Source organism: Amblyraja radiata, chromosome 11, assembly GCF_010909765.2.
Source record: "Amblyraja radiata isolate CabotCenter1 chromosome 11, sAmbRad1.1.pri, whole genome shotgun sequence".
Lineage (NCBI taxonomy): Eukaryota > Metazoa > Chordata > Chondrichthyes > Rajiformes > Rajidae > Amblyraja > Amblyraja radiata.
In genome coordinates, this window is record NC_045966.1 from 10,295,371 (window position 1) to 10,310,178 (window position 14,808).

Below are 14,808 nucleotides of genomic sequence, written 5' to 3' on the forward strand. Positions count from 1 at the left end.
TAAAAGAAGGAGAAAATAAAAGGTGGAAAAGAAGTGTTTGGTCTGAGTGAATCCAGTTCATCATTTCGGGGTAGATAAATTAAATCCCTTTCAAGCGGGGAAACTGCAAAACATTAGAAGACTTGACACTCACCCTGTGTTTGGTGCAAACGAAGAGTCAAATCCAATCTTCAGCCCATGCAGAAGCTAAACAGAAACAAATGTGCAGTTTGTATTTTGGTTTAAAAAAAGACAGAATAAACACTATATTTGTGTTTTTTTTAAAAACCTATTTACCTGATCTTCAATGGTAATTTCCGTTCCCAAAACATTATCGGTGTTCCATTTTTCTGTGAATGTCAGTCCATAATCCACCCACTTGTATTTTGTTTCCAGGCTGCCAGCAACTTTGGCAGTATCCATATTAGCAGACCCAGCACTTGTGAATTCCTATAATACGAAGCAAGATATTTAGTCTGCAATATTTCCAATATTTCAAAATATTTAGCATTTTTGACATAAGAGATTGGACAAAGTAGTGCCTTAATTACAGTCAAGATTGATATGATTCTTATTTCATAAAAGCACTTTGGACAACTACGAGATGCAGCAAAACTCATTTTACCTTCCCCCAATCTTAGAGTACCAATGTAATTTGTAGTACCCTTTCTGAAACACCAGGTTTTATCCACCAACTTTCACGGCAAATTTTTATGCTTTTGTGGCTTTTAAAATTTCGCCCAAGACTGAGAATATTTTGATGATTTATGTTAGTCATCAGGTATATCCCAAAGCAGGCTTGAAAGTTTGTTGAATACTTCTCAACATATGGTAGCGGATTCTAGAGCACACAGATTTGAGGTGAGTTCTAAGAGGGGCCTTTTCAAGGCAACTTTTAACAGCGGCCCTTCAACAGAGGGAAACTTTTTCGCTCAAAGAGTAGTCCGTATCTGGAATGAATTGCCAGAAACCACCATAGAAGCTGGTGTAATTATGACATAAATGATGCTTGGCAGATATATGGATAGGAAGTGTTAAGAGGGTATGGGTCAAATAGGACTAGCCCACTGGTCGGCATAAACAAGATGGGTCGAAGGGTCCTGGCAATGGTGCTAATAAAGGATGATTGAGAGTCCGACTAGTTGCTAGATCACGTGACAGTGCTCCCAATTTAGACACCAGTCCAGAGACTTGTGCAAAAGACATTACAAGGTCAAATGGGCTGGGAGCAACTTTGCCATGCCCGAATCCATTGTCTGAGGTGTTGGGTTTTATACCTGTCCTGCTACAGAAGCAGCTATAATGGACCTGAATGGTTCACCACCACTGATGCGAGTCAGCACATTAAGGTTAGTCTAGCTGATCGATTATTGAATGAAATGGATTTGACACACCTGTAGTTTCATGGTCATCATTACTAAAACCAGTTATTTTTAATTGCATTTAGCATGAAGGCAGGCATAAGAGCACAATTTTAATTTCCCAGCATTACAGAAAATATGCTTATATGGAAGGTTAGGCAACATCTGTTTCTCTCTCCACTAATCGTGCCAATACTATTTCCTAAAAATTCAAAATGTTATTAATCAATGATGACTCAGGCACAGTGGAAAATATTTTTTCCACTCTCCTCTTTGGCCAATAAGTGGATAACTGCCTTCATCTTGCAAGCTAAAACTGTGTTGTTAAATAAAACACAGCTTTGTACTGTGTATTACAAAGACATCCGAAACATTATTATGTATTACCTCAGGAACCAAGCAAGCTCTACATTAACCTTTCTCCTAATAGCACTTACCAATCCGTTTTCTGACTTTGTTTTTAAGTCCAGCTTTATTAAACCGAATCCTACCAAGAGAACAAAGACGCTCAGTTATGTTCCTGATGTACAACTTAGTTTAACTTGGTCACCCACTTAAATGCCGTACATTTAATAATAAAAATAATCAAAGTATATTAAATTAACAATCATACACTTTAACTAATAGCTCATCACCGACAGGTTTGTAACATTGCCACAAAATGTGCAGGTATTTATTTTAAACTAGTGTCCACAAAAACAATTTCTGTGCTTATGTTACCTCCTGATCCACCCCCACTCCTTCAAACAAAAGAACCTACCAAACTAATACACACCTCAGTATGCTGCTAAAAACTCAGCAACACACAGCAAATCCCACATTATAATAATCCACATGCAAACATTGCTAGTGTCTGCCAAAAACTCAATATTTGAATTTCTTACCATAGCCTTTGGTGAACACATCTCTGGCTGCTTTCCCAAGATCTGCATAAGTTGGTGGAACTGCCATTTTATCTGGTGAAGAAACACATTGGTGTTCATCTCAATTACCATAGCTCAACAAATGGTTTATGCCCTTTTAAACCAGGCCTTCAAATTGTTGTTAACTTACTAACAACTGTCTTTTACAATTGGCCATCAACCACAATTTTAACATTAAATGACATTTTCTGCTATCCAATACAGGAATCAAATGCCCGCCATAACCATTAAAAGATGATTAACCCTAAGATTTCATACAATGTTTCTAACTAATATCATTATATTTTTATTTGTAAACTGATGAAGAGACCGTTCCCATTGTTGATAGGCAAGTGTATCATATAACCTTATACATACCTTTTGTTAACAATCAATTTCTCACGATTGTTACTGAATCATTGCGCATTAACTTGTTCAATAATCACATGACCAATTTATATTATGCATTTTTCCCCACAAAGGATTTACAATTTGACTATCTGCAGAGTAGGAGCAATGTCTACGTGTGAAAAAGCTGCCCCACGTGTTCCTATTAAATCTCTCCCCTCACACCTTAAACCCATTACCCCATGTTCTCAATTCCCCTACCCTGGACAAAAGACTCCATGCATTCACCCTATCTATTCCCCTCATGATCGTATATAAGATCACCCTCAGCCTCCTGCGCTCCAAGAAATAAAGTTCTAGCTTGCTTAAACTCTCTCTGTAGCTCAGGCCCTTAAGTCCTGGCAACATTTTTGTAAATCTACTCTGCACTCTCTCCAGCTTAACAACATCCTTCCTATATCAGGGTGACCAAAACTGAGCACGATACTCCAAATGTGGCTTCACCAATGTCTAGCACAACTATAACAAAACATCCCTTCTATAATCAATTTGCTGGCTGAAGGACAATTTGCCAGAAGTCTTCTTGACTACTATCTAACTGAAACCTTCAAGGAACAATGTACCTGTACTCCTAGATCCCTCTGCTTTCCAACACTCCCCAGGGCCCTGGTCTGGTTGGACTTCCCATAACGCAACACCTCACGCTTATCTGCATTAAACTCCATAAGCCATTCCTCGACCTACTTGCCCAGCTGATCAAGATCCTCCTGTAATTTTTAATAAACATCGTCCCTATCTATGACACCACCCACCAGAGTCATCTGCAAACTTACTAATCATGCCTTCTACATTCCCATCCAAATCATCAATATAAACCACAACAGCAATGGGCCCACCCATCCCTGAGGCACATCACAAGCTCATCTTAAATATTAGCCACCCTCCAGTCTTTCGGCACCTCACCCATGACTAATGATGATTCATTTACCTCAGCTAGGGCATCTGCAATTTCTCTAGGTCCTCGTAGTGTCCTCTGATATATCCGATTAGGCCTGGGAGATTTATCTCCCTTCATACACCTTAGGACATTTAGTATCTCTTTGACTGTAATGCGGACGTTCTTCGACGTCTACATTAGCTGTCCCAGGTACCCCAGTCTTCCTGTCTTTCTCCACGGTAAAAAGAGGGAATAAATGCTCATTGAAGACCTTGGCCATCTCCTGTGGCTCCACTCAGATTTGACCATTTTACTTTCTATGGGGCCCCATTCTCCCTCTAGTTACTTGTCTTTCCTTAATGTACATCAAATCTCTTTGGATTTTCACTAATATTATCTGCCAGACATATTTCCTGCCCCCTTCTAGCCCTCCTAATTCCCTTCTCAAGTATGCTCCTCAGTGCCCACAAATCCTCCTGCATCCCAGCTGCCTGTCCCATGCCTCCTTTTTCCTGAGCCTCAATTTCTCTCATAATTCAAGCTTCCTTACTCCTAATTACCTTGCCCTTCACTATAACAGGAACATGCATGGCTGCAGGCCCAGTCACATTATGTATAAGAGAATACTACCTACAATGGAGAAATTGAGGAAATATATAAAATTCTTCATTTGCATGTCCTGACCTCGTCATCTCACTTTTAAAGGCACTCTGGACATTCCATTGCCCACAAAAAACGTACTCAATTAACTTTAGCAGGTTCCCTGTCTAATACCATCAAAGTTGGCCTTACCCCTATTCATAATTTTAACTTGTGCACCTACCCTGCCTTTATCCATAACTATTTTAACGCTAATAGAACTGTGGCCGCTGGTCCCAAAAGGCTTGCCCATTGACATATGTCACTTGCCCTATCCAATTTCCTAAGAGTAGATCAAGCTTTGCCCTCTCCTTTGTAGGACCCTCTACGTATTGCCTGTACACGAGTACAATCAAGCCATTACACAAGTATATATATACAAGGTATTGTAGAGAAAAATCATGTTGGGGTGCATGAACTTGTAAGGAAAACACTGGATATAAATTGATCCATCAAAAACCTAGGGGCTAAGTTAAATCAAGCAACTGACATGGTGGGGGAGTCTTTTGCATTATAAAACTACTAAGCGACTCAGGGTAAATCTTGGCAGCTTTAAATAAAACTATGAAGAAATCCAATCAATCCACGTAGAAGGGTGAAAACAGAGTGAGCTGTGCCATTGTAGTCAAAATTAAAAGCACTGCAAGATTGTTTAAGCACAAACGTTTTACAATGTTGCTGCCATACGAGAAATTATATAATTCCTGTCCTCTTTATACTAACTGTAGTATTTTAGTTGCTGTTAACTGTCGCATTATGAAGTTTCAGTAAACTTCAAGAGTCCTGAGCTATGCTGCTCTCTAAGTCTTGGCTACGCATGCAAGAGACTGCTACTTACAATGAAGAAACTGGAACAATATACATAACTCTCTTCATTTGGCCTAGGGGTAACAAAGCGATCTTCAAAATCCTACTGTTATATTAGTTTAAAATCAGAAACTTGGTCTACGAGTCCTTCCTTTATAATGCCAATGCCATGACTGAACATTGCATTTACTCGGTTTCACATCTTCCATTTCCTTCAAGGTCTTTCCAAGGTTACTCATATTTCTAGGGTGTAACCATTGTTATTAAATGGAAGCATGCAGCAGAATAAAGTAATTACCATGCATATGGGTGCAAACCAGTTAATAAACCAGTTAGCAGGTAATTTCATTATAGTTTTAAACTCAGATTACAACAATTGGAAAAATGTATTTCAAAAGTGAATCACCATATAATGAATCATCAAATAGAGGATTCAGATAGATTGAGTAGATGAAATAGATAGATTAAATTAAACCTTTTTAAAAACCTAAATCTTTCTTTCATGGCGTTCTACTTTAACTCTGCAGATAATTCTTCAGAAAAATATTTTTTTCTAAATGTCATTGACATTGCCAGCACTTGTTGCTTGTCCATTAGGTACACTGACTGCTTCAACAAATGAGTAACAGACCCTCCCTGTGAAAGTTTTTTTTTCCCGGGAGGCCAAAATACGTGTACCAGTATCAGTTAAGTATGGAGCTAGAATCAGAGTCGTACAGCACAAAATTACATTAGGCCCACATCCTTCTAAACCGTTCCCATCTATGGAACTGCCCACATCACTTTTAAATACTGTTTATAATACCTGCCTCAACTACCCCTTCTGTCAGCTCGTTCCATACACCCACCACCCTCTGTGTGAAGTCCCACTATGTGTCATTGAAACATATAAGATTGTTAAGGGTTTGGCCACGCTAGAGGCAGGAAACATGTTCCCGATGTTGGGGGAGTCCAGAACCAGGGGCCACAGTTTAAGAATAATGGTAAGCCATTTAGAACGGAGACGAGGAAACACTTTTTCTCACAGAGAGTTGTGAGTCTGTGGAATTCTCTGCCAGAGGACGTTGGAGGCAGGTTCTCTGGATGCTTTCAAGCGAGAGCTAGATAGGGCTCTTAAAAATAGCAGAGGCAGGGGATATGGGGAGAAGGCAGGAACGGGGTACTGATTTGGATGATCAGCCATGATCACATTGAATGGCGGATCTGGCTCGAATGGCCGAATGTCCTACACCTGCACCTATTGTCTATTGTGTGTGACAATTCTGATCTCAGAGTAGGAAATCCACAACAAAATCGCAAAAGAAATGCATTTTCAAATATGAACAATTAAATAAATATATACACAATATTTAGTGGGAAATTAGATTTCATTAAAAAAATCTTATAGTATTAAACAATATATATTATAATAATGTAATATAAAATATTTATATTATAAATATATAGGTTTTAAAATGTATTCATGGGTTACAAATGCTAGCTATCTGTTGGACATCTAGCTATTGTACATCCCCAATAGCCCTCCAGTTGATTGTGGTCCAACTTGAATGACTGCATCTTTTTAAGGATGAAGGTACTCCAAGGTGTTGTTGTGAGAGCATTGCAGGATCCACACCAATGAGCAGTAGTCCAAGGCTGGATACTGTGCAACTTGTAGATGAAATTGCAGACAGATCATAGGCAGTGCAGTTTCCATATTCTTGATGCTTTTATTCTTCCTGGTGGCAGCAGCCTCAAGTTTTAGAAGGTTGACAAGAAGGCTGCCAATGTCGATGTGGCACACATTGTCACCATGCTGCACCAATGTTGGATGGGGACATTTAGATGGTGCCGTGCAAAACAGTAGGTTGTTTTATTTGGATTCTTGAGGGTTGTTAGAGCTGTATTCATAACGTATTTCAGCATACTCCTAATTAGTACATTAGAGATGATGGAAAGACTTGAGAGATGGGAAATGAGTAAAACGTCACAGAATACACATTATCAGCAATATTTAAGAGGTGGCAAATTTATGCAGCCGATTCAATTAATGTCTTGGTCAATAATGACCACCCTACCTCTGACCACTAAGATCTTGTTTGGGGCAGAGTAGGGATGTGGGGAATGTGGATTCAGAGATGGTAATTAAGTTGAATATTAAAAACCAAAGGCCAAACAGAAACACCAATCAAACTCATTACTGTAGGCTACCATAAAAATGTCAAAACTGTAATGAATCTTTCACATTGATGGACACTTTTTATTTGAATTCTGAAAGAGGTTTGTTGCATTGGTATTATTAACTGATAGGAGACTTCCAAATCAAATCTAAGCTAATTTTCACTGCTTCAGGGCTATGGCCAATGGAGATCCTGGGATTCAGACTTCATCAGCATTAAAGGCAGGAGTGAAGCCCGATTTCCCTGATCTTAAATTCTTATGTTTCAGTCATCATCTTAATTCCAACATAAATTATCAAGGGCATTTTTTTGAAATCTCCATATCACTAGCATTTGTCTCGAATCCTAATCATTGTCCAAGCTTTTCAGCTCAAATTCTCCAAAATCCTATTCCGCATCTCCACAAAATACTACTCATCCAAAATAAAATTCAGTTAACATTCTCATTTACACTGTAAACAACTTTCTTATCCTAACTTCCCCAGCTCTTTTAGAACCCATTCATTCTTCCCTTCAACTCTGACCATTGCTTTGCCTCATCAAATCATAGCCACATATTGTTGTAGACTCTCCACATATATCATCTATTTGACCCCCTTTATCAAGGCCCAAGACTTTGGCAATTGTGTTCATATCATCTGTCCCTCTCACAATCCAGAATGGACACATTGTTCTGAACATTTGGATCAAAAGATCTCATTTAGACCAATCCATTCAGCAAAATTGCTCTTGCCTCTCAAAGACCAACCCAACCCGCCCTGCCCAAGTTTTCTACCTGAAAATAATTTTAGGAACTCTCTTAAATTGAAAACTGAAGGCAGATGGCATTACTGAAATTCAAATTCATAACAAAAAGTCCACAAAATGCAAGATTAGCATAAACAGAACAGTATTACCGAACAGCATTAGCCAAATGTAAGCTTTGCGTGATTAACTAATAAATTGGTGCTCTTCTGAGCATAAATCTCATACACAAAATGTACTATTTTAGAAATCTTTAAATACTTGACTAAAGTTTTACATGCACAATGTAAACCAACACACCCTATTCACCAGTATGTAATAATTACAGCTCCAGGCATTTAGAAAACTGATAGCAAACTAGCACAATCAATTATTTATTCATCAGTGACAATTGTAAATTTCACTGGCCATGTAAATAATGTCCCTTGATTTGTTCTAGGTTTGATTGGTAATGTTGCAAAATATGACATGCAACTTTGGGTGTTTTTTGGATTGTGAAATTGATTTGTTAGTCAGCAGATTTACCATAGTCATATGTCCAATGAGCCAATCATTGGGGTGGAAGATTGCAACCTTCACATGGTCCGCCCTGTTTCGACGAATGCAATCAACCCGGCGTGCACAATCAAATAAGATCAAATAGAACAAGTTGTCCTACAACTTTAGGCTGTGCACGCCATACGCAAGAAGAAGCCAATCATTTGTTTCTATTCCCAAAAATTTTATTTTACCCCATTTGAGCAAAATGAAGGAATGGTCTTATACTTTTGTACTCCCTCAATGTAGCGTGGCCATGAGATATATAAAAACAAATATAGAGTACCTGTTTTTTCTCTTCATCCAATCCTTTTATAATATAGTTTCACATTCTCCTTGCATTAGTCCAAAAGACTAGGAAATATCTTAACTATATAACGGGAATGTATTTCCTAATCCCATTGGGATTCCTTCTATTTGCAATTAGACATTTTGTGCAAAGTCCCAATAAATCTTCAGCATTAGACATTAATCAATATAAAAAAGGGGTGGGAGATTGCAACCTTCACGAGGTCCACCCTGTTTCGACGAATGCAATCAACCTGGCGTGCACAAACAGAAGATCAAACAGAACAAGTTGTCTTGCAACTTTAGGCTGTGCATGCCATACACAAGAAGAAGAACATAAAATATCATCCTGTCCACATTCTTAAATTGGCATAGCAATTCAGAAAGAGTATTGTGTGTCCTAGCAACAGATATAATTGATTACATTGAAGGTAGACACATTATTTGACAATTTTAATCTCTCCATTGCCTTGTTTTCCACCAGTGTACATAGAGCCTTTATTCTACTCCAGAAGTGTGTGCATGCAATCTTTGCTTAAAAATTGATGCAATCTTGGGTATGCTTCTCCCAGATGAGGCATTAAACCAAGGCTCTGGGAGGCTTCAAATATTCTATTGCATCTTTAAACACCAGTGTACAGCAGGTGATAATTCTAACCCAAAAACCATCTGCCTGAACTTTCCACTGACTTAAAGTAGAAATAAAATGGTTTCAGAGGGGAAAAATCAAGAATGTCTCTGAGAAAAAAAGTTAAGTTGCACATGAAATATATTGTCATTGTTTTAAACCCTCAAAATGTTACTACAATGCCCTGTTTTTTTAGAATAGCCCTGGACTAATAATCCAAAGAGAAAACATTCAAATAATACTAATAATAAGCAAAAATGGAAACACAAAGTTCTAGAGTAACTTAGCGGGTCAGGCAGCATCTCTGGAGAGGGAGAGCATGGGTAGTTTATGTTGTGTGTCGAAACCAGACCTTTCTTAATACTTTAAGCAGTTTGAGAGCATAATTTTAGATAGATCTTATTAAAGTGTTACTGGTTCGTCATGTCTTTTACTGAAACAAAATCTGCTGCTTTTATATAATGAACTCAAGACCCACGTGGACATGTTTGCTATCTCTTTAAACTGGCTTAGCAAGTTCTTCAGTTGAAACAAAATACGTTCAAAAAGACACATATTACGTTCAGGGCAATTGAGAAATAACTGCCAACCTAGTCAGGAGCAGTCACACTCAAGAATGGAAAACAAAACTAGATATCACAATATTGTCAGGCAGTGCTTGACCACAACTATTCTTCACCAATATAGATGTCACTCATAATACTAACACAAGGTGATATTATTCTGCAGGTGAAAAAACTACTTATGACATGGCAACAAGCAGAGCACATGTAATCAAAACTATATAGATTTCAAATAGCACCACAATGTCTTACACTGGTTTATAAATTATAGGATCAGAATTAGGCCATTTGATCTATCAAGTCTACGTCTCCATTCAATCAAGGCTGATCTATCTTTCTCCCTCAACCCCATTCTCCTCTGCTGTCTTCTCCCCGTAACACCGGACACCCTTGCTAATCAAGAATCTGCCAATCTCTGCCTTAAAAATATCCATTGACCTTGCTCCCTCAACCAGCTGTGGCAATGAGTTCCAGATTCACCAGCCTCTGACTACAGAAATTCCTCCTCGTCTCCTTACTAATCCAGCTTTACTACAGGGCAAACATATTGGAGTACAAATGCACAAAATTGACTTTTTAAATATAGTTTATTATTATCACGTGTACAGAGGTGCAGTGAAAAACTTTTTTGTTGCGTGCTATTCAGTCAGTGAATGGACTACGTACAATATTCATGAATAATGATTTTATATGGGCACTGAACCAGCAAACCATGATCTGCCTAACTTAATCAATCTCCTAAATTGTTGAACATGGAACATCCCAACATTACTTATAAAAGGATTGCAGGTTTCACTTTCTAATTTTTAGTTTTAGGGATACAGTGTGGCAACAGGTCCTTCGGCCCGCCGAGCCCATCAATCAATGTGATTAAGGTAGGATAAACATACAAGGTAGTCCCGCCAGATGCTGCCTGATGTGCCGAGTTACTCCAGCACTTTGTGTTTTGCTCAAGATCCCAGTTATAGCAGCTCCTTGTATCTCTACAAACAGGTGTTTGATGGTCAGAGTGACTCAGTAGGCCTAAGCTGTTGCTTCTGTGCCGCCTCTCTCTTTGGAATTCTAACTGTAGTAGAATAGTCAGAGTACTCTCAATTCACATGCAAATTAATGTACACTGGGCAAAATAAATGTTGCATTTACAAAGTAAATCTTCATGATTCAGAAAAAAACCTGAAAACCTCAACCGCTAACATTGCAAATATCATACATCTAGGGAGCCATCTGCCCATTCCAAACTGGAATAACCTTACATGATCTTCAAGGTCAAAAAGAACAAGATCAAAAGTGCATTTTAAATTGTTAAAACTCAAAAAAGGTAAGGACATGTGTCCCACAAACTGGACAATAATAACAACCACAATGTTACAAAACCATTGAGTCGTGATATAATAGAATAGCTGCCGTTGCCCCGACTAAAGACCATAAAACATTGAATTAGCCCGTTCAGCCCATTGAGCGTACTCCACCCTCAACCCCATTCTCCTACCTTCTCCCCATAACCTTTGACGCACTTCCTCGTCAATAACCTATCAATCTCCACTTTAAGAATACCCAGTGACTTGGCCTCCATCAACTATGCATTTACTCTAGAGATGCTCTCTGACCCATTCTGTTACTCCAACATTTTGTCCCTATCTTAATATCACTTACCATCTTTATGGTATAAACCAGCATCTGCAGTCCTTCCATCACCTATGCATTTACCCCAGAAATAACGTTTAACCCACTGAGTTTCTCCAATATTTTGTTGTTTATTCTTAGCATAAACCAGCTCATTTTTATTACCTGATGACTTGATCTCCACCGCCGTCTGGGGCAATGTATTTCATAGGTGCACCAACCCTCTGGCTAAATAAATTTCTCCTCCTCTCCATTCTAAGGGTACGTCCTTTTATTCTTGATGAGGCTATGCCCTCTAGACCTGGACTCTCCCACTAGTGGAAACATGCTCTCAGTATCCAGGCACTTTCATTAATTGGTAAGTTTCAATGAGATCCTCTCTCCCTCCACTCTTTACCCTTGTAAACCCCTCCCCTCCACCCTTTACCCTTGTAAACTCCAGCGAGCACAGGCCCAGAGCCCAAACGCTGACCACACGCCCGCCACCTCCACAGCTGAAAGGTCACACACACACACATACAGGACGGCAGCCGCCAAGCTATCGACTGCAGTGCCTTGTGTCTAGTCTCCATGCTGTCGAGCCCAGCGGCCCACAAACTCTGCTGCGAGGATGTGTTAGTGTGTGTGTGTGGAGAGAGGGTCTGTCTGCAACCCTTGCTGCTCGCTGGCCCGGGGGCGCCGAGGGGTTGAGATGAGGGAGGTAGGGAAGGGATTAGACTAGTCAGCGAGAGATCAGACACGTTGTCTCCTCCCTTTTACTCATGGCCCCGGCCTCAGGAGGAAGAGAGAGAGAGATAGAGAAAGAAAAAATAAATTCACGGCGAATCTCCTCCCTTCCTTCACAGGGGGGGAAAAAAACAGTCGTCAAGTTGAAATAAAAATGCTCGTGTTTCTGAGGCACGGATACGTACCGGCTGTTGTTGAGGAGGAGGTGGCGGCGGTGGCGAGACGAGCGGCTGCGGGGAGTGAGCGGACGGCGACCTCCCTCCCACCGACTGAGCGACTGCGCATGCGCGGCCTGCCCTCCGCGGGAGCGAGCAAGCAAGGGGGCGCATGCGCGGCCTGCCCTCCGCGGGAGCGAGCAAGCAAGGGGGCGCATGCGCGGCCTGTCCTCCGCGGGAGCGAGTGAGCAAGGGGGCGCATGCGCGGCCTGTCCTCCGCGGGAGCGAGTGATCGTGCGCGTTCCCGACCGGCCAGCGGCCGCGGCGGTGACGTCTGCGCACTCGCCCCTCCCCCTGTGTGGGGGGGCAATGACGTATCTGCAGAGAGATACAGCTGCAAGAACGTGTAGCAATCAATAAAGGGCTATTGGCCCATTGCGAGTTTATGTACAGGGACATATCTATCCATGCACTGTATACTTGTATTTATACTTATGCATTTTAAATATGTATGTCATGTTTTATACTTTGGCAATATAACAATGTTTTTTTTATCATGCCAATAAGAGTTTTTAAATTGAAATTGAATTGAGTATCCTTGCAGCAGCACGTAGCCTTGTGGACATATGACAGCTAGCTAGCTGCCTGTTGCAATGCATGAGAATCAGGTTGGCTGCAGGAAATCCTGAAGGGGAACCAAGAATGCAATCATAAGGGTATATAATAGAAAACATAAGGAAAGATTGCAAGCAGTTATAAAAAGGACAAATATAAAGAGGATGAAGGGTGATCTGACAGAGGTGTACAAAACCATAAGAGGAATAGCACAGTGAATACACTGAGTTTACTTAAGAGAAGCAGCACGAAAACCCTTCGGTCCACCGAGTCCGCTCCGAACAGCAATCCCCGCACATTAACACTATCCTACACACACCAGAGCAATTTTTCAATATCACCGAAGCCAATTAACTTACAAACCTGCACGTCTTTGGAGTGTGGAAGGAAAACCTGGAGAAAACCCACGCGGGTTACAGCGAGAACGTGCAAACTCCGTAGAGAAAGCAGCAGTGGTCAGGATCGAACCCGGGTCTCTGGTGTTGTAAGGCAGCAACTTTCCCACTGCGCCACCGTGCTGTGCCACCCAGCGTCTTTTCTGTGCACCAATTGCAACTAACAAAGGCTCTACCTTTACCAAAACTGAAGAAATATCAGAACCTATGAGAAGTAGTTTTGCTATCACAACCAGACCTGTGGAAAAGACAGATAGAATGTAAGGAAATGTATCTACTAGCAAGCAAATAGTATTTTGTTTGTAATGTGATGAAGTTGGTCACACCATAAGATGGTGTCGAAGATTCAAGATGAAAGAATATGAAGATAAGATGGATTTCTTGAAAGAGAAGGGAATCTGTTTTGGATGTTTGCAAAAAGGACATATGGTGAGAGACTGTAAGAATCCTATGATTTGTTATGTGCAGGCAATATCATCCTGAAGCACTTCACACTGAAGAAGAGCTACCAGAGTATTGAGAGGAGGAAGAACCGGAACAAATGGATGATGAACTACCAGAGCAAATAGAAGAGGAGGAACTGGAGCAAACGGAACAGAAGAAGAAGCCAACTACTAGTGATGCTATCACCTTGCCTCAAGTAACTGCTCATATTGGGGCCGGGGTTGAAGCTTGTAATTTTTCTATCTTACCAGTACAGGTAAGGAACAGTAAGACGCAAACATATGCTTTTCTGGATCATGGAAGTTCGACTACCTTTTGCACAGAAAACCTGACGAGAAGGCTGAACATCACAGGAGAAGAGACTAAGATTCGATTACGTACCATGACTAAAGATAAAGAGAACAGGAGTCGTTACATTACGAGTATGGAGATATCCAGTCTGAATGAAGATAATTTTATACCAATATCTGAAGTGTTTACACATGGAACCATGCCTGTTGGTCATCAAAATATACCAAGGCATGAAGACTTGAAGCAATGGCCTTACCTGAAGGATGTCAAGATATCTGAAATAAATTCTAGTGTTGATCTACTTATCGGAACAAATGTTTTGAAGGCATTGGAACCTATACAGATTGTGAGGAGCTAAGGTGATGGACCGTATGCTGCAAAAACCCGACTTGGATGAGTTATCTATGGCTCTTTGAAAAGGAACAACGAAAACAAGAATCAGAGGAACTATCCTACCATTGCTGTTAATCAAATATTTACTGATAAATTAGAAAAGCCGGTGATGAAGCCATACAATCATGACTTCAATGAAAGTATCGACAAGGAATGTGAAGAGATGTCGAATGAAGAGTTGAAGTTTATGGATATTATAAACTACTCAGTAAAGATTGACAGACACTATTGCCTGGACTTACCTTTCAAACAAGAATGTGTTAGTCTATCGAAT

At 40.2% G+C, this 14,808-nt stretch overlaps 1 protein-coding gene across 1 annotated transcript in view; it reads right to left on the minus strand.

The window, feature by feature from the left end:
* Positions 1–12,585, minus strand: part of LOC116978269 (voltage-dependent anion-selective channel protein 1-like) — a 28,983-nt gene extending 16,398 nt beyond the window's left edge. The window contains exons 1-5 of the mRNA XM_033029290.1: positions 12,427–12,585; positions 2,225–2,296; positions 1,778–1,827; positions 277–429; positions 134–186 (exon numbers count right to left, since the gene is read on the minus strand). Of these exons, the coding sequence (XP_032885181.1) occupies positions 134–186; positions 277–429; positions 1,778–1,827; positions 2,225–2,296; positions 12,427–12,526 (428 nt within the window). The 5' untranslated portion in view covers positions 12,527–12,585. The remainder of the gene's footprint in view (positions 1–133; positions 187–276; positions 430–1,777; positions 1,828–2,224; positions 2,297–12,426) is intronic.
* Between the last annotated feature and the right edge of the window lie 2,223 nt (positions 12,586–14,808).